This window comes from Odontesthes bonariensis, chromosome 7, assembly GCF_027942865.1.
Source record: "Odontesthes bonariensis isolate fOdoBon6 chromosome 7, fOdoBon6.hap1, whole genome shotgun sequence".
Taxonomy (NCBI): Eukaryota; Metazoa; Chordata; class Actinopteri; order Atheriniformes; family Atherinopsidae; genus Odontesthes; species Odontesthes bonariensis.
The window spans coordinates 1,660,618-1,686,602 of NC_134512.1; the positions used below are offsets into that span (position 1 = coordinate 1,660,618).

The 25,985-nt window shown below is 42.3% G+C and overlaps 1 protein-coding gene across 2 annotated transcripts in view; it reads left to right on the forward strand.

Annotated features, from left to right (window-relative positions):
• Positions 1 to 3,247: 3,247 nt before the first annotated feature.
• immp2l (inner mitochondrial membrane peptidase subunit 2) overlaps positions 3,248 to 25,985 on the forward strand; it is a 119,739-nt gene continuing 97,001 nt past the window's right edge. For both annotated transcript variants that reach the window (XM_075469225.1, XM_075469226.1), the window contains exons 1-3: positions 3,248 to 3,324; positions 7,605 to 7,751; positions 22,366 to 22,469. In XM_075469225.1, the coding sequence (XP_075325340.1) occupies positions 7,617 to 7,751; positions 22,366 to 22,469 (239 nt within the window). In that variant the 5' untranslated portion in view covers positions 3,248 to 3,324; positions 7,605 to 7,616. The remainder of the gene's footprint in view (positions 3,325 to 7,604; positions 7,752 to 22,365; positions 22,470 to 25,985) is intronic.

The following is a 25,985-nucleotide window of genomic DNA, read 5'->3' on the forward strand; positions in this document are numbered from 1 at the left end:
AGCACAAAGTTTCAGAGTTTCACAAAGGTACATTCCCAGCAACACATAGCATCGCACACCAGTACAGCAGCGAGTGAACGGTCAAAAAACTGCACTCTCCGTCTAGCATCATCTGTTACTTTCAGGCAAGTTCCCACTTAATGTCAGAACGGCAATCGCTTTTTTTTCATTTTAAATTTTTTTTTAAACTGAAAAACTGTGATTTGTCCTGTTCTCATCAGAACTCTGGCTGTAGCATTTTGAATCAGCTGGAGGCTTTTCAGGAAATTTTGGGACAGCCCAATAACAAATTACAGTTGTCCCATCTTGAAGTAACAAATTTAAGAAGCAGTATTTCTGCATCACTCTGAAGCAGGATGTTCCGAATATTGGCCATGTTATGACGGTGGAAGATAGTGGTCCTTGAAACCTTTTTTTATAGGAGTTAAAAGACAGATCCTGGTCAAAAATAACCAAGTGTGCTCACAGTGGTACTGGAAGCCAATGAAATGTCATCTAGAGTATTATACAGCTAGACTAAGGCGCTTATATATAAAGAAAACAACTTCAGTTTGGTTTGCATTTAGAGGCAGAGTCATGCAGGCCTTTATGTTAAAGTACAGGTGGAAGGAGGGTTGAAGTTGCACTGTTAGTTGGCCACTCTAAACAAAGAAAAGACAGAGTTACATAGGGAATACTGTTCATTTTTCACTCTTGATGCCAAATGTCAGAACAAGATCGAGGGTATGATTAAAAGCGTGTTGGTCTGTGTACATTTGGAGAAAATAAATGGAGCCTAAGAATTAAAGATGAAACTATTTTCAATATCTAAATGACTGTTAAAGTCACCCACTACAAGGACTTTCTGTACACTGCACATACTGAGATTTAGAGAGAAAAAGAAAAATATATATATGAAAGTTCAGACAAACTAATAAGGCCCAGGTGGACAATATATACATATATATATATATATATATATATATATATATGTATATATATATATATCCTTTACTTTAAATCATTGAATGCTCAAACATCAATATGTGGCCACAGCTCCTCTAATGGCCACTAGTTAAACAGTTATATCATATTCAGTTTTTCCAGCCAGTCCCCTCATAATATCTCCATCAGGTCACTTCACATTTCATTTGAAAGTAACATTACTTTAATACATACATTGGTTGGATGTAGTAGTAGTTTGGATGGGACTGGAACTTTGATGTATGGCTTGACAGTCCTGTGTGAATCTCAACTCATTGGCAATCATTCCTGTGTCATATTCCTTTGTGAAGGGTTTTAATCAGCTACACTTCAGCACGAATGGGAACACAACACAATCCTTTTAAATGCTGCAGGTGGGGCAACAAAAATGGGCTCAGCTCATATTTTCCTTCCAGATAAAACAAGTCAATCAACTAACATCTCACATGGAGGCTATGAACCTGACAGCAACAACTCATGGACAATATTAAATGAGATTTGGGAATTCTTTAAATCATTTTTCTTTTAACTTGTCATCAAGACAACTGTAAGCGTATTCTCTCTCCTGCTATGTTGGGTTGATGTAGGTCCAGTCCACAGAAGTCATGCTTATCAGACACGTGGCCTGCAGGATAGTGACATCACTTTTCATGTTGCTTAAGTGAATGGCCTTTCCTTTGCTATCCTTTACTGTTGCGGTAAGTTGTGGCTTTCACAGCACTGATGAGAGCAACAAAGGAAAGGCTTAACATGTAGCAGTTGCTACAATAAACATTAAAACCTACCACTTTTAGCGTTAAATCTAAAGGCCACTGATTTCAGTTAGCACTGTGGTGTCTAGACATTAATTTATAATAAATTACTACATCAACAATAGAGACTGAATACAAATTGGCGAAGTAACTAATTCGAAATGTTGTGGCTATTTCAGGTTTATACAAATTACTCTAATATCGGGAAATTATTTCCTTTAAAGAAATGCTATTTTCGCAACATTACAATGTTATACTCTGTTATACTGACCACAAGCAGAATGAGTAACTAATGAAAATAAATACAACTCTAACTCATGGTGCTATCCTAACACCATCTAAATATCTAACAGAGCAATGAACAAGAACAGAACAACTATGATTGCAAACTGAACTAAAATGATTAAGATTAAGATCCGATTTATTGGTCATGCATACATGCATACACACGAAATTTGTCCTCCGCTTTTAACCCATCCAGGTTGGCACCTGTTGACACACACACACACACACACAGGGTCACACACTCAGAGACAGATGCCAACCTGGAGCGGTGGGCAGCCATTCAGCGTACGGTGCCTTGCTCAAGAGCACCTCGGCCGTGACAAGGAGGTGGACTGGTACCCCTCCAGCTGTCAGTTCCACCAATCTTTTAGAACACAATTAAAAGGCACTTACTGCACCACAACCTGCAGAGAATCATGGGAAATCTGTTCATCCATAGCCCAATACACCACAATATTAACACAAAGTTAAAAGAATACAGTAATGTATGTAATGTTTTAAATACTTGAACGCAGTTTTTCTAGAGAAAATAATTGTTTTGTATATGGGATTATCGTCCATCGACTCTTTTGGGCTTTCACATGCGCGAGCCTACAACCAGCCGGTGAGTTACATGCTATTTATAAAGTTGTTTTGTAACGTCCCCATGCCACTAATGTGAGAACCATGCATTTGGTTTTGATGGTAAGGCTTGTGACTTTATTGTCGGATGGTTTATAAAGTGGTGTGACGTTTCTGCAGTGTGCAAGTTGTTGTTTTACGTGGAAGGGTTAGCATTTGCCCCTTAGCCACCACGTATTAGCCTCGCATGACACGCTGTGCGAACAGCGCGATCTCCACACAGGGAGCGCAGATTTGCACCTCTCTGTGTCCTACTATCAGTATTTGACAACCTCTAGCAATGGAAACGCGCTTCAAATGCCCCCGAGTTCCCCTTTAAAGCACAAATATACATTTATTTAACATTGTATGCATCACTTAATGCATAATTTACGTTTCGCTTTATTTTATTAGCATTTATTGGCATAATAATTAATCCTTAAAGTCATTTTGTATTTATTTTGGATCATGGCAGTTTCAGTCCTCCATAAGTCGCCACGTCTTTCTGCTTTTTATTTACTTCCCGTTACAAAGTAACTTACTTTGACATAATATGAGTTATTTCAATAATGATAAAATTTGCTTGTTAATTTTTTCTATTTTTCTTTAATGTATCGATGAAATAAGCCACAGAAAGACTGGACGGACAGAACAGTTCCAGGCTTTAGGACCCGGGCGGTGACATGTGTTGTCGGGCTACAAGAAGACGGAAGTCACGTTGCTGGTAGGTGTGTTAGCTTCAATAACTTCAGCGCTTGTTTCAAATGAGCAAATGTTCCCAAAATGGTGGTGTGTAGAGTTTCAGTGTGCTATCAGCATGCTTCACTGACCGTCAGTTATCAAATTCTTTCTGTCAATACGACGCTGTTTTTTAAAAAGTCAGCTCATTGGTTCGCCACAGCGGCTAACGGTTAGCAGACACAGGTCAACACTTCTTCTTCTTCTTCTTCTTCTTGTAATTTATTGGCGGTTAGCATCCGTAATGTTGCATTACCGCCACCAACGGTACAATTATGTAACCGCGGGTGTGGAGCGTCGACGAAGGAGTGACAAAATAAAATAAATACACAAATAAATAAACAATTCACTAAATAAATAATAAACTAAATCCTTTCAAAAAGTCCTGTAGTCTTTAAGAAATTAAACACAAATCTCCAAGCTGAGGGCACAGAAAAGGAAAGTAGTCCCTCAAGAGAGAGCCTGGTCTCCCCCAGTTCTCTAACCTCCTCTAGCAGAATACCTCTTTCTATGCTGTACGCTTGGCATTCTAACAAAACATGACGGACAGTCTCCATTTCCCTGCAGTTAATACAATGACCTGTGGCATGCTTGCCAATGATATGAAGAGTATGATTCAGCCTAGTGTGCCCTATCCTAAGCCTAGTTATTACCTGTTCTTCCTTACAACCTCAGCTACACTGTCTTCTAGTGGAAACCTGCTTTTGTACAGTGCGAAGGAAGCTACCCTTACTCTCCCTGTCCCACTGCCCCTGCCATAAGCCTATCGTTTTAGAGACTATAATGTGCTTATAGGTCAACACTTCTTTGACAGCAAAGGTTAAGAGGAGGAAAAGTGACACGCGGAGGTTAAGTAACGACCAGGGGCGATTTTAGGATCTGGTCTTCAGAAGTGCCCAGCCCCCAGTGCTCACAGAGGCACATTATTTCTCACTAATTGAGGCGAACTAGTACATTTATAAATTTTGGAGCCGTATTAGTTTTGCTTTGAGTAATATTTTCCCCTACAACATTCAATTTAGACCTCTTCATTTCAAAAGACTGTGGCTCGACAGGGATAACAGAGAGCCTCAGTGGTTAGAGTCGGTCGTCCAATAACCGGAAGGTTGGCGGTTCGATTCCCACTCTCGCCACTCAAAAAAGACTGGTGGAACTGATAGCTGGAGGGGTTTCAGTCCACCTCCTTGTCATGGCTGAGGTGCCCTTGAGCAAGGCACCGTACCCCGTACCCCCCATAGACTGGTTTCACAACTGCTGTTTTTAACTGAATTCATGAACAGCATTTACAGCTTGGTTTTTAAACACTGTTGAGTGTTTGGATATCATCTGCTGGCGTTAGTTGATCCTGCTTGAAACAGCGTGCATACTACTGGAGTTCATAAATGCTGTTACGCTTTTGGAAACGTGGAAAGCAATTGCAAGAAGCGCTCGCAAACAATGTGTAAAACTTAATAAAGTGCTTTTCTGCACTGTGGTACTATACAGAAGTTCAAAATACACTTGATGGAATTTCAAACATGCATTGGAATACTCTTTTAAAGTTTTGTAATGAAATGGTTCTATGGTGGCTGTTGAAAATCAAACCAGTTTTTTGTTTGTTCTTTCTAGAATCAACTTGATACTTGCTCTGTCACCAGCCCTGAACCAGCACTGGAACCACTCTAGTTAAAAAAGGCTACGAGAAAGTCAACCATTTCTGCTATAGCAAGAGGCTCTTTGGAGCCCTATTTGCTCATTCTGGCATAACATAGTTTATCAGACTTTCCCAGTAAGACAATAAATTGCTGTCATTAGATAAAAAAGTGGGCAAACAAAACAAAAATATTCGGAAGTTAATGTATCTATTGGAACTTCTCGATAAAATAAATATTGTTATGAAAATAACTGTCTTGAATTCAGAACATATTCAAAGTAGAAATATCTTCACTATGGTCAGACATTATTTCTATTAGCTTGGGTTAAACTTCATTGTTAATTTGCGATGCAGTGTGATATGGGGGTGAGGGATATGCTGCCTTGGGAAGTTTGGTCTCAGCAGGGACAAAGATGCAGTGTTGTCGAAAAAAACTTAGATGTTAAGTTCATGTGAATGGATGCGTTTTTACATTAAAGGGACAGTTCGCCTCTTTTCACATGAAGCTGTATGACATCCCATATCAGCAACATCATTTATGAACATCTTCTTACCCCCTGCTGCGTCCTGTGAGCAGAGTTCCAGCCTCGTTTTGGCGTTGATGAAGGTAGTCCGGCTAGTTGGCTGGGGACACAAAAATAAAGCGTTTTGCTTCTCAAAATAATATGTGTTCAAAAAGAGTAATACATTTGCATCACAAAATCGTTCATCCAGAAAAAGTCAGACTTCACAATCGTCAACACCAAAACGAGGCTGGAACTCGGGTCACAGGACGCAGCGGGGGGTAAGTCAAATTTGATAAATGATATTGCTGATATGGGATGTCATACAGTTTCATGTCAAAAGAGGCGAACTATCCCTTTAAGAATATAAGTAACTAAGTAATTTCTTGCTGGCAATAGATTGTTATGGATTTATTTTTAAGTACTGCCATCTGTGGTTATGGTGTTTTGTTTCAACAACTTTGACATCCAGTTTTTGCTTTATTGATACTCAGCCACTTAGTTAAAGATTTGTATTAATTTATTTTTACAAGTGCTGACAAGTGTATTTTCATACATTTTTTTGTGTCTCAAGATGTTGACTTTTTTTCGCCACGCAAACTGGTATTTATAAAGCAAGAATGTGTTGGGAGAATATATACACCTCACGCATCCTTCAGACTATACGTGCGCATGTTTTTATAGCAATGCAACCTGGATATCAGGTTGACCCATAAGGCCACATAATTTACCGTAAAGTAGACAATTTCACAGAGATTCCTTAAATTTAAAAAAAATTTTTTTATCCAATTTTGTTTTACATCATCAAATTTAATATAAATTCTTATTTACAGCAAACGTGGGTACTGTAGACAATTACAGCTGTGTGTAATGGTAATGAAAGACATCTCTAATGAGACTTTAAAAGGAAAATGAGTATCTAGAGATTGTGTCTGCACAAAGACTCTCATAGGCCTCTGCAAGGCTGTTAAAGAAAACAGAAAACATACCTTGATCCATATGTACAACTCTGTCAGCCTCCTGATCCTCTTCAAACAGACTGTATACCACGCCGGCTGCAAACAAAACAATTAGAGACACCAATTAACCTGATTCGCATGTTTTTGGGCGGTGGGAGGAAGCCGCAATACCTAGAAAGAATCCACGTGTATACGGGGAGAACATGCAAACTCCACACAGAAAGGCCTCAGTCAGGATTCAAGCCAGGAACCTTCTTGCTGTGAGGCGACGGTGCTAACCACCACACCACCATGCAGCCCTAAATCCTGAAATATTTCAAATTAAGTTTCTATTAAAAAAAATGAACGTTTGGGATGAGTGTTGACATTCTGTCTATGGCTTGTCTGTTATGTGTTAAGCTCCACCGGCCAAGTCCTGAGGCCAATACAGACTATAATGCTGCTGATGGCCATTAGCTAGTGACTTTAGAAAATCCATTACATTCCGGTCATTTTGCAGACGCTATCCCTGCTATCAACACATATTTACCCATTTTGCACTGATGTATATATCTTGTGGCTTTCTTATACTCCTGTTGCTGTATTGGCCTGCTCTTTCCTCAGAGATCAATAAAGGTTAATGTAACATGTAGGGGTGGGACGATATGCTTTGGTCACGATTCGATTGTATCACGATTCTTGATAATTGCGATTCTACAAGTATTGCGATTTGATATAATCAGTAATTGCAATTTTCTTCCTCCTTAAAAAACAAACAAGTTGAATCATACACTTCTAGAATGAATGTCGTTCCCATAGACAACGCACATCTGTGTCAGTCAGTCCAGCAGCTGACATTTATTTCAACTGAGACAAAAAGAGGTACTTAACGTGTACAGCATTTTTTAAAGTTTACAGTTACAAAATGAATTGAAATGTCCACACAGCACAAATGTGAGCTAGTTTTAACATAACTTAATGTAATGAATTGATGAAGTTTTTCTGGACATGGATATGCGTAATATAATCGATTCAGGGGAGAAAAATCGATTTTTAAAATCATCCCATTAAAAATCGCGATATGTACATGAATCGATTTTTTCCGCCCACGCCTAGTAACATGGTATAATCTGTTTGCTGTTTATTTTCTTCATGCGTCTGATTTAATTGGTTTCCTGTTTGTTCTTTCCAGCCTAGTTTTTCTATGGCTCAGCAGATGGCGGTGGGACGGCGCTGCCTGCGAGCGTTTGTAAGTGGATTCTTTGTTGCAGTTCCTGTCACAGTTACTGTCCTTGATCGACTGGCTTATGTCGCGCGAGTGGAAGGAGCGTCTATGCAGGTAAGACACCGCAGTAGATCCACCATCCAAAAAGAAGAACTCATATTGTGTTTCCTCAGAGAAAAGTCAGAGGTCATCATTTCTAGATGTCTAACTTTACAAAGTTCAGAGCTTTCTAACAGCATGATGAAGTTTAAAGGCCTACAGAAAGCTGACACTACACCCAATACATAATGATAATACATACACAGAGGAACAATAATGATCATTGGACTCTACACCAAAACATTTCATAAACGCATGAAATTTGCGATTTTGAATTTGCCGCTTGGAAATCCTTCCTGGAATTCCAGACTGGGGGCGGGGCTTCCGTGTGACGTTACAGGTGCCATGGGTTTTCCTGGCTGCCGCTATTAGTATGCTTGTTGAGTGGTGAAGGCAATAAAACGTTGGGTTCAGTGCAGTTTTTATTGCGAGTAGATGTACGAAGTGCTGTAGGTGCGTGTGTTGCCCTCAGCAGCAGCAGCTCACACCACCGGGGACAGAGGAAGCAGAGAGACCCGCGGTCTTGTGTCTGTGTCTCCCTGTCCGCCTGCCTCCTCTCTGGTGAAATCAGCCGGAGCCATCCCGCCGTGTTCAGCTCCCTGCGGTGCGGACACTCAGGGGGAATCCACCTGGCGGAGAGCGGACACACCGCGGGATTGTTGCCCTGAAATCAGCAATCATCAAGAGCCCCGACGTGTGTCCACGTCGGGGCTCTTGATGATCGCTCTGCCGAGATTTCCACTCTCCACCTGGCGGAGAGTGTGTCCGCTCTCCGCCAGGTGGATTCCCCCTGAGCGTCCGCACCGCAGGGAGCTGAACACGGCGGGATGGCTCTGGCTGATTTCACCAGAGAGGAGGCAGGCGGACAGGGAGACACAGACACAAGACCGCGGGTCTCTCTGCTTCCTCTGTCCCTGGTGGTGTGAGCTGCTGCTGCTGAGGGCAACACACGCACTTCGTACATCTACTCGCAATAAAAATTGCTCTGAACCCAACGTTTTATATTTTCAAGCGACGTCCCGCGGCACACATCGAAATTTGCCGTGAAGAAGCTGTCCAGGTCTGGCAAACTGCTGGCTTCGCTACTAGAACTACTGGGGGTTGTTCCAGCAGCTGGCACTCGCGACGTCACGCACCTGTCGTTCCAGTTTGCCAAATTCGAGTCAAATGTGGTGATAGTTTATTGGGCCTAATCAGGACTATCCAGGGGCCTAAAATTATTTTAAAATCATAAAAAAATTCCATGGTATATAAGGAATCGATCTGCTTTTTCAGTTTTGTGCAAAAAATCACCTTTCTGTAGGCCTTCAAGAAATAAAGAGAGTGAGAGAATAATCTGAAAAGCTGATTTAATAACTGAAAGTTTATTTTGTACAGCTATGTACCTTTTTAATTAATCTTTTAAATTTTTATTTTATCATTGGACACAACCTACTACTTGCTTCTATGTGTGAGCACCTCAGTTCATGGTCCAATTAATTTTACAACCCATTTGGTTGCTATTTGTCCTCTAACATAGACCTGTGCCCTGTGGCTATTTTGGCACCTAACACAGATTTTCTTCTAGATTTCTAACAAAAAAGTATATTGATTTCAGTCAAATTGTAGTCTTTTTTTTTTCTTGTGACCATGTTGTAATTATCCTCTGTAATCACAGTCAATAGCAAAGGCTCAACTTTCAGTGTTTCTCTTTTTTATTTAGTAGTATAACAGATAAATTAAGTGCAGGCCATTGTTTTCAAATTGAAGCTTTTTGATCGGAAACCCACACTGTCGCTCCTTCCTACCGGTCTAGCTTTTGCATTGGTCTTAGGACAGCTTGCTGGTACTTCAACTGAGCAGCATTTCATACAGAGAATGATTTGCACATTTGTTTACTAAAATACTCTCCTTTGGACAGATTTACCTTGAGAGTAGATACTAAATTATTGAATAGCATTGTTATTTTAATATCTGCTTGTTCTCAATGTACCCTGCCTTTATAATACAGGCATATCAATTTACATATGGATAGATGTTCCAACCTTGTTAGCCAGATTAAGGTGCCTTTTTTTGTAGTCACAGGTTTCTCTAATACAGAATTCACTTTTTTCAAACAACAGACAGATGCCTATGAAATGAATGAGGTTCAGCTAAAGATTTTACAGTGAAAATTATTAATGTATCTGTGTCTGTCTTTTAATTGAAAAAAAGTTGTCAAAGATACTCATGTTTTTAAATTTAAAAATATACAGTATATTTCTTGCCCAAACCCATACAATTTATATATGTTTTTTCTGTGAAGCTTACCTTGACCTTACCTTACCTTTATCTGAATGGGCTCAACAGACCCCCTATGCATTATTAGTGTGTTGCTGTTGTTTGGGAGTGATTAGATTTGAATTCTTAAATGTTGAGACAAATCGTTACCCTAATCTGCATTGGTTGCCGTGGTAAAGTTGCAGATGTCTACCACAGTTATGGTGAAAACAAAGTTAATTCTCTTTTAATTCTAAGATTTTAAATATCAGGACACATTTAACCACAGCTCCTCTCCTCCCACCCTTCAGCGTAACAACAACCACACACACACACCACATACACATGATAGGTACATACTGTACGGAGTGGAGAGGGCTGTTTTTTACCTAGACTCTATTGAGAATGAGGAGTCACGTGACTCCGGTCGGCCGGTCGGCCATGTTGGCAGAAGAATCTATTGGTTGCCAGGGGCAACGCCATTAACTTAACGGATATCTTCCCGCATTTGTCATTTCGGCAGGGCAGAGACTAATACAAAAGAAAGAAAGAAAGCAAAGCAATGCAGAGAGATAAGGCGAAAGAAAAGGGACCTTACAGGGACAAGCTTATTACAAGCGCAAAGCAGCGGTATTTGGAGAAACTGTCCAGCATCCAAAATATTGATCCTTACGAGCTCCCTGCAGCAGGTCAGACGCCTGCTCTCCCTGATGCTGCATCCATTTAGGAAACCTAAAATAACGTATTTCGTTGTTCCTATGTTTCCCAAACGTATTGTGTGAGGTACTGGAACAGTTCTTCACACAGCATTGATTTCCAGGCATGTTCTTGCAATTCCGTACTGTTTACACTTACTGATTTAAAAACACACGCGTACAATGTAAACGAACGGAGAGAACGGCGTTTTCTCGCTAGCATTCTGCCAACATGGCGGATAGGGGCGGGGCTCTGTACTATGACGACAACTCCTCATTCTCAATAGACAAGGCAATCTGCCAGTTGCCCTTGGTTAAATCCAGTGTTGTGAAAAAGTGAGCCATGTTGAGCTGGTCCAGGAGCTCCTCTATCTGGCGCCTGGGGTAGGCATCAATACCTCATTAACCTTTCTGTAGTCCACACAAAAGTGTATAGATCCATCTTTCTTAACTACCAGAACAATGGGACTACACCAAGCACTATGGGACTGTTCTATTACTCCCAACTCCAACATCGATTTCAATTCCTTAAGAACAGTTTGCCTCTTATGTTCTGGAAGTCTGTAGGGCCTCAAACGCACCGTCACCCCAGGGAGAGTCTAAACACGATGTTGTATGAGGTTTGTGCGCCTTGGCTGGGGGGAGAACACATCAGTAAACTGCTTTTGCAACTAGGCAATATCTGCTTTCTGGAAGGGTGTGAGATTGGTGGAATTTAGCACCTGCTGCCCCAACTCATCCCCATCTTTCACTGCACTCACCAGAGACAAGCACAGATCGACATCTCCCACTTTCCCACTTTCTCACTTTGCCCGCAAAGGGTCTTTGCCACTTGGCGAGTAATTTGGTGGTGGATGTAGGAAGCAACACAAGCAGCTTGTCTCCTGATGAAAATTGCCTAATCTGCGCCCCTCTGTTATACAAGTAAATTCTCTTGTCACAAAAGCTAAAGTAAATGGAGTTTTGCCTTCAGGTCCAAGATGTACTGAATCGCGTTTTTACTCGGACTTGGATCATTCTCCGAGCTTTTTTTGATGAAGTCCAAGGCACTTTCTTGCCAAACAACAGTTGAAAGGGAGAAAATCCTAAAAATGGGCCATTACCCGGTTCAGTGTTTTATCATATAGCATGTAACCGCGCGTTGGGTTATAGAGAGCCGACTGGAAAACCAGGACACTTCGGCATATCGGGGGAAGTCAAGGATTGGTTATTTACAAAAGGATACATATAGAGAAAAACTGTATCTTGTTGGACTATTATAGCCCTTAAATTTCAGTAATATCAAATGGACATATTGGAGATGCATTTATAAGAAGGAAAGAAGAGAAAAAAATCGAAGGAAGGAAGGTAAATGAATAATAGCAATAGTGTTATAAAAGAATCACCCTAATTCTTACCTATTACATTGTGCAAGGGATTCAAAAACAATACATAAAGAGGAAAATGCTAAATGACATCTCAAATTGCATAAATAAAAAGAGTGCCTCTCAGGATTTCTCATCCATTGGCCATTATTTAAAGGTTTCTCTGGTATTTACAGCAGAAGTATGTACATCATAGAACTGGGAGGAATGGAAATATTTGAGAAAGTTATCTCAAAAAAGTCTGATCTTTGGGAACCTATGAAGAAAATCCACCCGGACTATAAGTTGGTAAATTTGTCTTGATGGAGTCTAATTGATTAGTCTCTCCATTTTGTATATTTTGTAAACTATGTCTATCCAGTCATCTATTAGCCATTAGCCATTAGCCATCCTTAGCCATTAACGAGTTATAGCTTTTTTACATGCAGCTATTAGGATCGACACAAGCTTTTTATCATTAGAATTTAGTTCCTGTGGGAGGCTGCATAGGTATAGAATAGAATAGAATAGAAAAATACTTTATTTATCCCCCAATGGGGGAAATTTAAATTCGTCAAGTAGCTCAACATTTTTTAAAATATTTACAATGATTGAATTAACAACAATAAAACAACAATAATAATTCTACTACTAACTAAATAATAATAAATGACTAAATGGCAAAATAAACAAATAAATAAAAATCAATCAATCAATTTGAGAAGAACTCAGCAGTCACTGTTATAAAGCCTTATGGCTGTGGGAACAAAGGACCTCCTGAAGCTCTCAGTCCTGCAGCGCAGAGAGATGAGCTTCTCACTGCAGCTGCTCCTCTGTCCTGCAGGATGCTGTGGAGAGGATGTTTATTATTCTCCATCACAGAATCTAACTTCCTCCTCATCCGTTTCTCCACCACAGCACCGAGAGGGTCCAGCCTTCTGCCTACAACAGAACCAGCCTTTTTCACCAGTTTGTCCAGGCGCCTACAGTTTCTGTCTGTAGTGCAACTCCCCCAGCAGACAGCAGCATAGAACAGTGCACTCTCAATGATAGTGTAATAAAACATACTCATCATATCACTGCAGACATTGAAGGACCTGAGCCGTCTCAGGAAAAAGAGACGGCTCTGGCCCCTCCTGTACACCGCGTCTATGTTGGCAGACCACTCCAGTTTATTATCCAGCACCACCCCCAGGTATCTGCAGGTCTGAACAGTCTCTATCTCCCCTCCATCAATGCAGACTGACTGGTATGGGGTTTTAGATCTCCTGAAGTCCACCACCAGCTCTTTGGTTTTGGTGGTGTTCAGGAGCAAACCGTTCTTTTTGCTCCAGTCAGTAAAGGCCTCCACAAGGTCCCTGTACTCCTTCTCCTGTCCACCACGCACACATGCCACAACAGCCGTATCATCAGAATACTTCTGAATGTGGCAGGACTCTGAGTTGTACCTGAAGTCTGATGTGTACAGGGTGAAAAGAAAAGGAGCCAAAACAGTACCCTGCGGAGCCCCAGTGCTGCATTCCAGTGTTCCAGAAACACATTTCCCCATCCTGACATACTGTGGTCTGGCAGACAAATAGTCTATAATCCATGATGTCAGGGAGGGGGCCACACCCATACCGAGCAGCTTGTCTTTCAGTATGGGAGGGCGTATGGTGTTGAAGGCACTGGAGAAGTCAAAGAACATGATTCTCACATATGAACCAGGCACATCCAGATAAGCATATGCCCGATGCAACATGTACAGAATCGCGTCTTCCACTCCTATGTGTTTCTGGTTGGCAAACTGGAGGGGGTCAAGAGCCTCAGCAACCTGCAATCTCATGTGACGAACAAGAAGTCTCTCCAAGGTCTTCATGATATGAGATGTCAAAGCCACCGGTCTGTAGTCATTCAGCTCCACCGGTTGCCCTAATTTGGGCACCGGTATGAGACAAGAAGTTTTCCACAGCACCGGGACTTTTTCCATCTGAATGCTCATATTGAAGAGCCTCTGAAGAGGGACTGCTAGTTGACCAGCACAGTCCCTCAGAAGCCTTGGACAGACTCCATCTGGGCCTGAAGCCCTCCCTGGCTTAAGTCTCCTGAGCTCAGCTCCAACCTCCTCTATAGTTAGACACAGAGGTTGTAGCGGAGGGATGGCGACAGGAGTGATGTTGCTATCAACCATAGAGATGGGGGTGCAGCTGGACAGAGGAGGGCTAGTGGTGGGAGTTTCTGCAGAGGTGGAGGAGCAGCTGGACCGAGGAGGCCAGGCGGTGGAAGCTGCCGCAGAGGTGGAGATGTGGCTGAGTTCAGAAGGCCTGGCAGTGGAAGCTGCCGCAGAGGTGGATGTGCAGCTGGGCTCTGGATGCCTGGTGGTGGAAGCTGCCGCAGAGGTGGAGGTGCAGCTGGGCTGATGAGGCCAGGCGGTGGGAGCTGCTGCAGAGGTAGAGGTGCAGTCAGGCGGAGGAGGAGGCTTGGCGATGCAGGTTGCCATTGAGGTGGAAGTACAGCAGGGCAGTGGAAGCAGTATAGAGGAAGCAGCTGTAGTGGTGGGGGTGGAGGGAGCAGCAGCAGAGGAGGGAAAAGCTACACTATCAAACCTGTTGTAATAATGGTTGAAAGTATTGGCTCTGTCCACATCACCTTCCACAGACTGAGAGTTCTTCAGTCTGTATCCAGTGATGGTCCTCATGCCCCTCCACACCTCCTTGGTGTTATTGTTCTCCAGCTGTCTCTCCACCTTTTTCTTGTACTCCACCTTAGCTCGACGTAATGTCTTTTTAAGCTCCTGTTGTACACTCCTCCGCCTTTCTCTATCCCCATTCTGGAACGCCCTCTTTTTCTGGTTCAGGAGGTCTTTGATGTCACTGGTGATCCATGGTTTGTTATTTGGATAGCACCTTACAGTCCTGACTGGAATCACAGTGGCCCTCATTTATCAAGCTGTCGTAGAAGGCATCGTATATATGAGCGGAGAACTCGTCGTACGCAGAGGCTCAAGTGAGATTTACAGAACATGCGTACCACACCAATCCCATCGTAAGACCGAGCGGCTGTTGATAAATCCGGCGGCTGAAATCCATCGTAATGATCCTAACCACGCCTTCTACAAAAGGGGGTTGAGAGGCCGCACCTCTAGAATTTGCGACATGGATAGACGAAAGGCGGCAAAGAAGCGCTGTTGACAGCTGGGACGGCTGTCAACAGCGTTGGCGATGTAAATCGCAGACCGGACGAGTTATGTATTTTCCCCTACTGTGATGGTCAATAAAATGTGATAAACTCCAGATTAAATTAAATCTAAAATTGAGCGATGTTTTACTTTTTCTCCAATAAGATCAGGAAGAAGTGGTCCGATATGAAATTGGCCAAAAAAAGAAGGTCGCAGCTCTCCGACGCAGCATGTCACAAACGGGGGGGGGGGGGGGGGGGGGGGGTCCGATCCAGGTTTCGATTTGAGTGCCTTGGAGGAGAGGGTGGCTGGCGTGATCGGAGCTACGTCCTCATCGGGCGTGCCAGGGAAACTTGACACTGATGCGCCCATGCTAGAGCTCGAGAATGGTAAGAATGACTGCACACCCAAGACGTTTAAATAAAACAGTTGCTTTAATATTCAACACAAATGAGGTTCCTAATCAAACTAATATTTTTCATTCACAGATGAATCCGAAGTGGCATCCGGGCAACCTGACCCGCGCAACGAATACGCGGCCCGTCAACATCCGAAGCCTCTGCCTCTGCCTCTGCCCCCCGGTCTGCAGCGTCACACCGGCCAGCCGTGTTGACCACAGGGGTCCTAGAAAGACAAACAGAGATCGTGAAGTGGATGATGGCTTTAACACACACCATGCAATCTATCGACAGTACATTGAAAGACATAAATGAAACACTGAAGTCACAGAATAAATGCTGAAAGAAATCCTTGTTCTCCTTTCTTTTTTCCTTGAATAACAGAATGCTTACCGAAAGTCAGAATCGCTGAATAAGTTCCTCTCTGGTAGGGATCTCTGGGTGCGGGGTCCTCTGGATGTACATCTGGAAATGGCACTCCATTTTTTTGGGCAATGTTATGGAGATCCCCGCATGCAATAATAATATTGCATACCTTTTCGGGCGTATAAACGAGGGTTCCCCCCGCAGCCGAGAGACAGATCCAGCTTTAGGAGCCCTGTACACCTCTCCACAGTGGCACGCGTGCGCGAATGCGCAGTGTTAAAGCGCCTCTCCTGTTCGGTGTGAGGGTCCGCGGTTGAATAATGAGCCATCACTCTTCCAATTACGGAGTTGTACTTGTTTAATTTATTTAATTTGCGTTTATGTTTATATTTATGTTGAAGTCAAATAAAACATGGGCCTTCTTTAAAGTGATAAGTCTGTAATTTTAACCTAGGGATTTGTTGCGACTCCTGAGCACGCACTAGTGACGCTGCTGTATTGCAGTCACCGCAAGTCAAAATGGAAAAGTGCGTACACCGGCCTCAGACCTGTCGTGGCGATTTCATCTTTCCTGCGTTCACGATGGATTTGATAAATGCCAACCTTTGCGCAGAAAAGAACGTACACACGACCTACGCACGTTTTTCGTCTTACACAAGTTTGATAAATGAGGGCCAGTGTCCCTACAGAAGTTAATGTAGTCTGTGATGGTGCTGACCCTCCTGTCCATGTCAATGTCCATTTCATCTTCCTCCAGCAGTACAGCCCAGTCTGTGACATCAAAGCAGTCTCTCAATGCATCACTCGCCTCTGGTGACCACTTCCTGAAAGATCTGGTAGTAACAGGAAGTCTTTGTACACACGGTCTGTATGTGGGGTGTAGATAGACCATGCTGTGATCAGATCTACCCAGTGGTGGAAGAGATACTGTCCTGTAAGCCTCCTTCACGTTAGCATAGAACAGATCTAATGTCCTTTCTCCACTTGTTGGACAGTTCACATACTGTACAAAGCCAGTCAGACAGGAGGATAGAGAGACGTGGTTGAAATCCCCTGTGATTGCAATGAATGCCTCAGGATGCTGGGTCTGTATCCTAGCAACGGCGTCATGGATGACGTCACACGCCGTTACAGGTGCCGCCCTCGGTGGAATGTAAACAACGATGACGACTGTGTATGGGAACTCTCTGGGCGCATAGAATGCACGGAAACCAACTGACAGCAGTTCAATGTCTGGACAACAAACCCTCTCCTTAACGGTCACATTGCGGGGGTTTACCCATCTCTGATTAAAGAACAGTATAACACCCCCGCCTTTCCGCTTACCGCCGCTCGTGTGAGATTAGAGTGTCAAATTTAAAAGGAACAGTAATTCTGAAAGCCTCCTGTAGAATCTGATGCATAAAGTTCCAGTAAGCGGCCAGGACTGGGCAGAACCAAAACATATGGTGGTGATTTGCATCATTGGCCTGACATTGTCTCCAACAGTTTGTGTTATTAGAGCTGGGATGTTTTTGTTGGGGGGTGATAAAGAAACTAACCAAATTCATCTAACAAAATTCAATCCAAGCCAAACAACTTGTGGTTTCCCACTGTATTTGACAAACAGAATACCACTCATCCTCAGAAAGAATGCCATCACCCTCCCCATCCCATTTCTCCTTAATATACAACGACTCTCCTGATTTTCTATTGGGGAAACAGTTGCATATCTTAGATACAATTTTAGTGTTGCATTCAGAATTATTAGCAGATATAAAGATTTTTTTTAATTTCGTCCTCTAAGTTTGTAACTTAGAACTTTTGACCAACACATAAACTTAACACATTAAACTTTTTTTTAATATTTCAAGATAATGGTGCATTTGGAGGAAACCGTAGAAATCCTGGTGTTCCATATGATATCCTTCCCTCATGGTCTGGAAGTCTCAAATAATCCCTTGTGTATCAAAGTGCAATCAGCAGCATTGCCATTTTTTGCCCATGTCCTAAATCTTTTATCATTCAAATTTGGGGGGAAATTGCCGTCAAAGGCGCACCACCTCAATAATTTTGCCGTTGTCTGTATGTTTACACAGTTTCTAAATAAGGTATTATCTGTCTTTATTTCACCAATACTTTAAGACAAATAAATGAATGAACGCGTACTATTGCACTGTTAGTTCAGAGCTGCCGTGTTGTTGTTATTGGGGGCTTTCTACACCCGGGTCATTTGGGATAAAGTCATCGACGCGCGCCACTGCAGCACAGCTTATTTACTCCGTGCTCAACCATTAATCTTCTAATACTGGTTCAGTACCTAATGAAGAACCTCCTGATCCCTATAATCCCTATATAGACCAGTGAGCAGTGCTGACCAACATGTCATTTGGGTCATCAGGTGGGAACCTCCTTTCATCAGTGTTTCGTCTAGTTGGGCCCACGACACCTCCAGAAGGCTAGACATTAGCCCCTTTCACACTGAGGAAGAACCCGCGTTTAATTCGCGAATTTAGCGTGTCCGCTGTTCCTTTCACACTGACGATCCGGGCTGGCATGTCAACTCGACTCGCCATTCGACCCGCGTCGAACCCTAGTCTTTTTGCCGAGCCGAATTAGATGTGAAAGCAATTGACGCGGGATGGACGTGGGCGTGGCATGACGTGAGGAGTTTAAAAGACAGAATGGACAGCTGATCAGAACAACAGCGACAGGTGAGGACAAGTTTCACTTCAAGTTTTACTCTGCAAGTTCGAGACATTTTTCAAGATGGCCAACTGGGGAGACAAGGAGGTCCGCGAGCTCCTCAGCCTCCGAGCAGAGGACGTTATTTACCGCCACATGTCGGGGACGGTGAAGGTGCCTACGTCCAGGGTTCCCGCGGGGTCTTAAAAAGTCTTAAAAGCATTGAATTTGTGAATTTGGAAATAATACCTTAAAAAGACTTGAAAAAGTCTTGAATTTTGATATCTGGGTCTCAAAATTTGTGCAGTAACTTCTCCGTATCACATTCTCCTCAAACGTTTAATTTGTCAACTAGGCTACTATTATTTTGAAAAGCCTAAATAACATAGCCTAAATGAAGAGTGGCAACGCTGCCGCTACCGCTCTGCCCCGGGTCCGATCACATTGCTACAGCACTGACACAGACCACAGCAACAAGCCAAGCAGAAGTGTGAAAATCAAGGCAAATCTCAGCAGAAAACAAGAAAGTTTAACTTACGCCGTTATGTTGTTTTTTAACATTTGTTTGCTTTTCCTTGCTTCCCATTTCTTGCTGGGATTATGGGGAAATGTAAATGTAATGAAGCGTGGCGCGAGAAATAATCATTTTGTCACTGGTTAAAACCAGTGGACAATAATGTATACGAGGCTTTTTGCACAGTGTGCAAAAAGAGGATTCAGCTTGGTACCATGGGCTTGAAGGCTTTAGACTTTAGAGTCTCACGCCAAGTCCTCCAACCAAATGAATAATATTGAAGAGAAGGATCAAACTCCTTCCATCGCCGGGGTGTTTCAACCGGCCGACGCTAGCCAGTTAGCTATTAATGTATCTGAGCTAGCAGATAACGTTAACCAGCCAACTGCTAGTACAGCCCCTCCAGTTACGACCGTCACCGCAACTAGAGCAGATCTGCGAACAGCTTTTGGGTCCACACCAACCATGAAAGCAGAGGTGTTGTGGACTCCTAACACAATCGCCAAACACCATTCATATAATGGAAACGAGGGTATTTCAGAGTTGTTTAAATGCATGTTCCCCGATTCCGACATTGCTGCCACAATTACTTGTGGTCCCGACAAAACGGCGTACATAGCCAAGTTTGGTTGAGCTGTGTATATTAAACAGGAAGGTAAACAAATCACCGTTCGTTCTTATGTTCGATGAGAGCCTCAACGAAACGACAAATTTTTTAGTTGATTTTCATTATTTATAGTTCTCTCTACTCCCCATATTCCCAGCATGGAATAAGTAGCTAGCTAACATAACCAATGTTAAAAAACAACTTAACTGTGTCAGTTAAACTTTTTTGTGGTCTGCTGAAATTTTCTTTGATTTTTCACACCTCTGTTTGGCTTATTGTCTGTGTCTGTGCTGTGGTGTTGTAGCGTTTACTACTGCTATGCTGCAATGTTTCATCAATGCTTTACACAGTCCACACTTTCATTTGTTTGAGAAATAAATTAACAAATTAAAAAAAAAAAAAAAGTTTTTCTTTGCCGGTAGGTCTGTGAAATAGGCCGTGAAATAGGTTTTTTATAGACGTCAATTTAAAAAAAAACGTTCACTGCCAAAGACGTCTATAGACGTCAATTGCGTTTTTTAACGGAGCGGGCTGGGGGACAATCTAGCGGAGTTTGTCACTAAATCTTAGGCTTGTAAACACTAAACAGAGAATATACTGGCAAAATTACCCGCTAGGTGGCAGCAGTGCCACTTTGCACAAAAAAAAAGAGCTCGTTTTCTCCATTTTTTGGGTCAAACAGCTGTTTTTGGTGAAACCAACCTATGTTCTACTGTCTATTACTAAAGGACTGAAAATGGTAGAAACAAACTTTTTTTTCCTGATGAAAGAAGAGAGTCTACTCTTTCTTTTGGTAATTTCGGTGTGTACATAGTCATAAGACACACTTTTCTGTGGGTCTTGGAAAATCAGTCAAAATACTGAAAAACACTTGGCAGTATGGGTGTCTCTGAACTGAAAATGGCTGGCAGCCAATGAGTTAAAAAGGTCTTAAAAAGACCTAAATTTGACTTGAAGAAACCTGTAGGAACCCTGCTACGTCATTGTACACGCCCAGCATTTTATGTGTTTCGTGTGACGCTCTGCCACTAGGCAACGCCCCCAGAACTCGGCATGGATCACCTAATACGCCAAGCTTTCACATTGCTCGACGCGGGATGAAGTGGCAATTTGGACCCGCGATGGTAGCGGATCTCAGTGTGAAAACAGCTCATGATCTCTGGCATCCCAGAGTCCCTCTCCTAATGCCAGCCATCACTGCTCCTCACACCATAACAACCATATTTTCTTCCGGGGTGGGGATACAAGAAATTGAAGAGGTAAAGATAAGTAGAAATGGGATTCAAACCCTTGTTCAGGGGGAGTAATGAATGTAGAGGTGCCAGAGGTAGAGGCAGGACAAGACACACCAGCAGATTCAGCAGACAAACTCACCTAAACAGTCCTACAGTCACTAAAAATGCCAGCAAAAACAAAGCCATACAGGCCAACTCACTTGAAATGGCCGCCTGGTTTCAAAAGGCTCACATGGGCCACACCTTCCATTTAAACATCCTGGATTTCTTCCTTGCTTCTTCCAAGAGCATGTTTACTCTAAGTTCTCCCCCTGCTTTTCCTGGGGAATAACAAGAATATTTCCTAAATCTACCTGCATCTCCCAATCACGAGCATCCTCTAAGCCAGGGGTCCCCAACCACCGGGTCGGTCCACGAGACATTCCAAACCGGGCCGTGAGATTGGGGGGGAATGAAAAAAAAAAAAAAAAAAAAGAAATGACATGGAAATCGGGAATTCTTTCATTTCACTCGCTAGATTCTATACTTGGAAACTGCATAGATTGCATTATAGGAGGCCGATTGTGCACGTTTATTTTTTTCAATGATGACTGTCTGTATGTCATCATATCCTAATTATCCTAATTTGTAAAAGCGTCTGCTAAATGTAATGTCTGTTGAACGAGATAGACGTTTCAATCCCCAATGGCAGCAAGTCTTCTGCTGCTTCCCAGGTGGAGATGTACTTTCACGCCCTCCTTCAGATGGACCTTTAGCCTTGCTGGATAGAGTTTGGAACTGGATATTTTTTTCCTTCAACTACTTCTTAATCTTGGTGTATTTGTGTCTTTTCTTTTGTAGCGCCACTGAGTAGTTATGGTTCATGTAGATCCTTTTTATTTTGTGTTGCAGATTTTTCATGCTCCAGGCCTTGGGGAGCACCTGTTGTTTTTGCTGATAGTTGACAAATCTCACTATAAGCCAGGGGTGCCCAACCTTTTTTGACCCAAGATCTACTTTTCAAGTAGCCAACCTCCCGAGATCTACAGTCCAGTGTCAACATCGCTAACCCACACACATCATTTCCAGCCTGCAGTAACTAACCAAAACTAACCTTAATATGAACCAAATAGAAAAATAAACCAGATACAAAACAGGTAGATCTCTGAGTTTGAAAATTCAATTCATTTCAATTCAATTGTACCTTTGTTCTTCCCATCAATAATCCTCTTTTGAAGGTTTGTTGTGGGGACTCATTTTTACTTTCAAGAATAATCTCACGCCACTTTTGATAAAAAAAAATTAAGGAGGATAGTAGAATTGGGTTTGGGTGAGTCGCTGCTTCACTGACAAGCAGCCGCCATGTTAGTTGCCAGAACCGAAAGCCAATAAATTGTATTTCTGTTCCTGTGTGTGTTTATTTTAATGTACAGCCATTCCTTAACCCAGAGGGGGGATCAGACTGTGATGTTGTCCTGCTGAACCGGTGGAGTGTGAGGAACTACCACATCCAACGAGGTGACATTGTCTCCGTTGTGTGAGTAAATACTACAAACAACACACAATGTGTACATGATATAATAGATGTTGGGAAGTTTTAATGATTTTTCTTTTAATACAAAGCATGTTGATCTTGGTAAAAACTACCAAATGTACACCAAACCTCACTGGGCCAATGCTGTCACATCACTTTTGCAGCGTCATGCAGTGCATGGGGCAATCCAGTTTGTTCAGTTTCTTTTAGTCACTGGTTCTGATAATGCTGCCTCACTGGATAGCTGCAAAGCAGATTGCACTCTCCAGCGCAGACTAAATTATGCCGCACCTTGGGGCAGATGTTGAAGGACAAGTTTCCTTCAGAAGTACAGTACAGTCAGTCCTGTCTCAGCTTTGCATCTCCAGTCTAGTCTGCTGTGCAGGTAAAAACTCCTGGGTATTTGTATTCTTAAACCACCCCCAGCTCTTGTCCTCTTGTGTTGATAGTGTTTTGCGTATTTATGGTCCTCCTAAAATCCACAATCACCTCTTTTCTTTTGTTCGTGTTGTCACGACCCAGCTTAAAAGGCCGTGACAAAAAACTGGAAAGGACACAGAAAATGCAATCAATATCATGATTGTATAAAAAAAATATAGATTAAGCTATAAATAAATCAGCATCTAAGGATCAGCACTTCAGTCATGTAAGTTGGATGCGTGATCAGTGTTATGTGGTACAAAGGAACCACCCACTTAGGCTCCAGTAGATCTAGTAGTTCTTATAACACCATAAGAATAACCGGGGCCGTCACAGTGTTCAAGGTGAGGTGATTATGTCCACACCGTGCCACAAACTGGTCAACTAATTCCCTGTGTTTTGTCCATCACTGATACACCCAATAAATGCAGAGTCATCAGAGTAATTCTAGAGATGACAGGAGCTTTTCAGTAGTGTGTATGAGAGCTTTTTACTAGTATATATGAAAGGTAAAGCTTTTCACCAGTTTATATGAATGCTTTTCACCAGTTTATATGAAAGCTTTTCAGTAGTGTGTATGAGAGCTTTTGAGTAGGTTATATAAGAGGTAAATGTTTTCACTAGTTTATGTGAGAGCTTTTCACTAGTGTTTGTGCAAGGTTTTGAGTATATTATGTGGAAGAGTTTAATTTCATATGTGTATATGGAAGTTAATTCTGATTTATGTCCCTGGTGGCACCTCATATGGGGATGTCACCAATGATTTCAGCATCAGATAATCAGAAAATGATGCAGTGAAAGAACTTGAAAATCACCACAGAGGTAGCTGGGGACATGTAGAACAAGAATCTGGTAGAGTTTACAGAAAACAATTTGATTTGTTTCTTTTTATGAATTTTTTTAATTTGACTATGCAGAAAATGAGTGGGATTCTGAATGTGCTTCAATAATTGTCTTCTATCATTTTGTTTTAATCATTAAAAAGAATGTAGTAAAACAACAACAAAGCAATAACAGATGTATGTATTTCAACAAATGAAAATATCAAGAAAAAAGCAACTTCGATATAGATTTCTGAGTTTACGGGGTGCACTTGAGTGCACCATGCACACGCTTTACCATTTGACGCGATGTAGATGGGCACTCGATTTTCAAGTGTAGATAGCGCGACTGTGCCTCTCCAAAGCGCAGATAGCGTGACTGCAGGCTCCTACCTTTCCTAATAGTTTCTTTTTCTAAGTGATTCTTGTAGAAACAGAGTCTGTTTATTTATTTTATTCATGACTTATAATAATTATAGTAACTAGAAATGCACTCAGAGAGTGCAGACCTCCGCCAACCGCCAACCTACTTGTGGATAGCGAGCCATGTATGGACATACGTTCCTGATGTGGGTTACTTGTTCTTTGGCGCTGTCAGCAGAAGAGGCATTCCCTTCTCCCTATTCATTATTGAACAGCAGTGTTCGCCGTTATTAATTATTATTATTAATATTATTATTATTATAATGTTTTGTCGGGAAGCAGTGTTCTGTCGGGAAGCAGTGTTCGCCGTTCTCATTACGCTATATGCAGTTATGCACACTGGCTTGCCGTTGCAATCTTTTGTTGTGCTAATTACAGCAAATCCGCGCAATATGCATTCAATCCGCGCACTGTGCATTCAATCCGCGCACTATGCATTCTGTCTGGCTTTGGCTCTGTTTGGCTTTGGCACCTTGAGGTCGCGCCACCTTGTGGCAGGTCGCAAGATTGCAGCACGAACAGACGAACGAACATCCAGACGAACATCCAGACGAACATCCAGACAAACATCCAGACAAACCAACAGACAAACTCGGGCGATCACATAACCTCCTTGGCGGAGGTAATAATAAAGGTAAAAATAAATTTAACTGAGCAGACTGAACCAATAAGAAATATAGGGTATATGGATAAACTAGAAATGCATTCAGAGAGTGCAGACCTCCGCCAACCGCCAACCTACCTGTGGATAGCGAGCCATGTATGGACATACGTTCCTGATGTGGGCTACTTGTTCTTTGGCGCTGTCAGCAGAAGAGGCATTCCCTTCTCCCTATTCATTATTGAACAGCAGTGTTCGCCGTTATTAATTATTATTATTAATATTATTATTATTATAATGTTTTGTCGGGAAGCAGTGTTCTGTCGGGAAGCAGTGTTCACCGTTATTACAGTGAACCCTCGCTATAACGCGGTTCACCTTTCACGGTCTCGCTGCTTCACGGATTTGCATCGTGCATTGTGTTCTGCATTCTGATTGGCTAAACAGTCTCTCCGCTTCTTCTCTACCTGTGTGTCAATAACGTTGCGGTTTAATATGTACACGTTCATTACAGTTCTCAAACATAATCGATGGTGGCATGTTGGTATATAAGAATCTTTTTGCCCACAAGAAAAAAAGAGCGACAACAACTACCGATAACTATGTTCTTCTCTCGAAAAAACACACCTGCACCGCAGGTTTTAGAAGAAAAAAACGCTACAGAGCGGAGTCAGGATGCAGCAGCTCAGTCAGAAGAGCAGTGAAATACACGTGAGTCACTATTTGTCCTACCGTACTTTGTATTTTTTTTCATAATTATTTTCTCTCCCGTTCTAATCCAATGACTCGGGTCGCGGTGGGGTGGCGCTGATCTCCGCAATTTGAAGCCTTCAGTTCGTATTGATGATTAAAATGATTATTTCACAGTACAGTAGTTATTTATAAAAAAAAACAAAAACGTTTATACAGTACTGTTAGATCGGGTTCTTTTAGTAGGAGGCTCAAGAACGGACCGGAGTAAATTCAAGTGAAAATGAAGTCTTTATTGGTATGGCAACAAGTGGAGCATTTCAGCGCTGGTCTCAGTCTGACAGAACTCTCGCAGGAATCCGTCAGCCCGAGCCCCGTATCCCCGGTTACACCTCGTATATATGTCTCCTAGTTTCCCGAGGTGGATCCCTTGTTGATCAAATGTGACTGGATATGAATTGTCTAACTCAAATAATGTATCTGAGGAATTCAAATAATGTGTGTGTATCAATCTGCCCTTGGTTTCCCAGACTTTCCTGATTGTTTTGTCTGTCTACTCCTGCA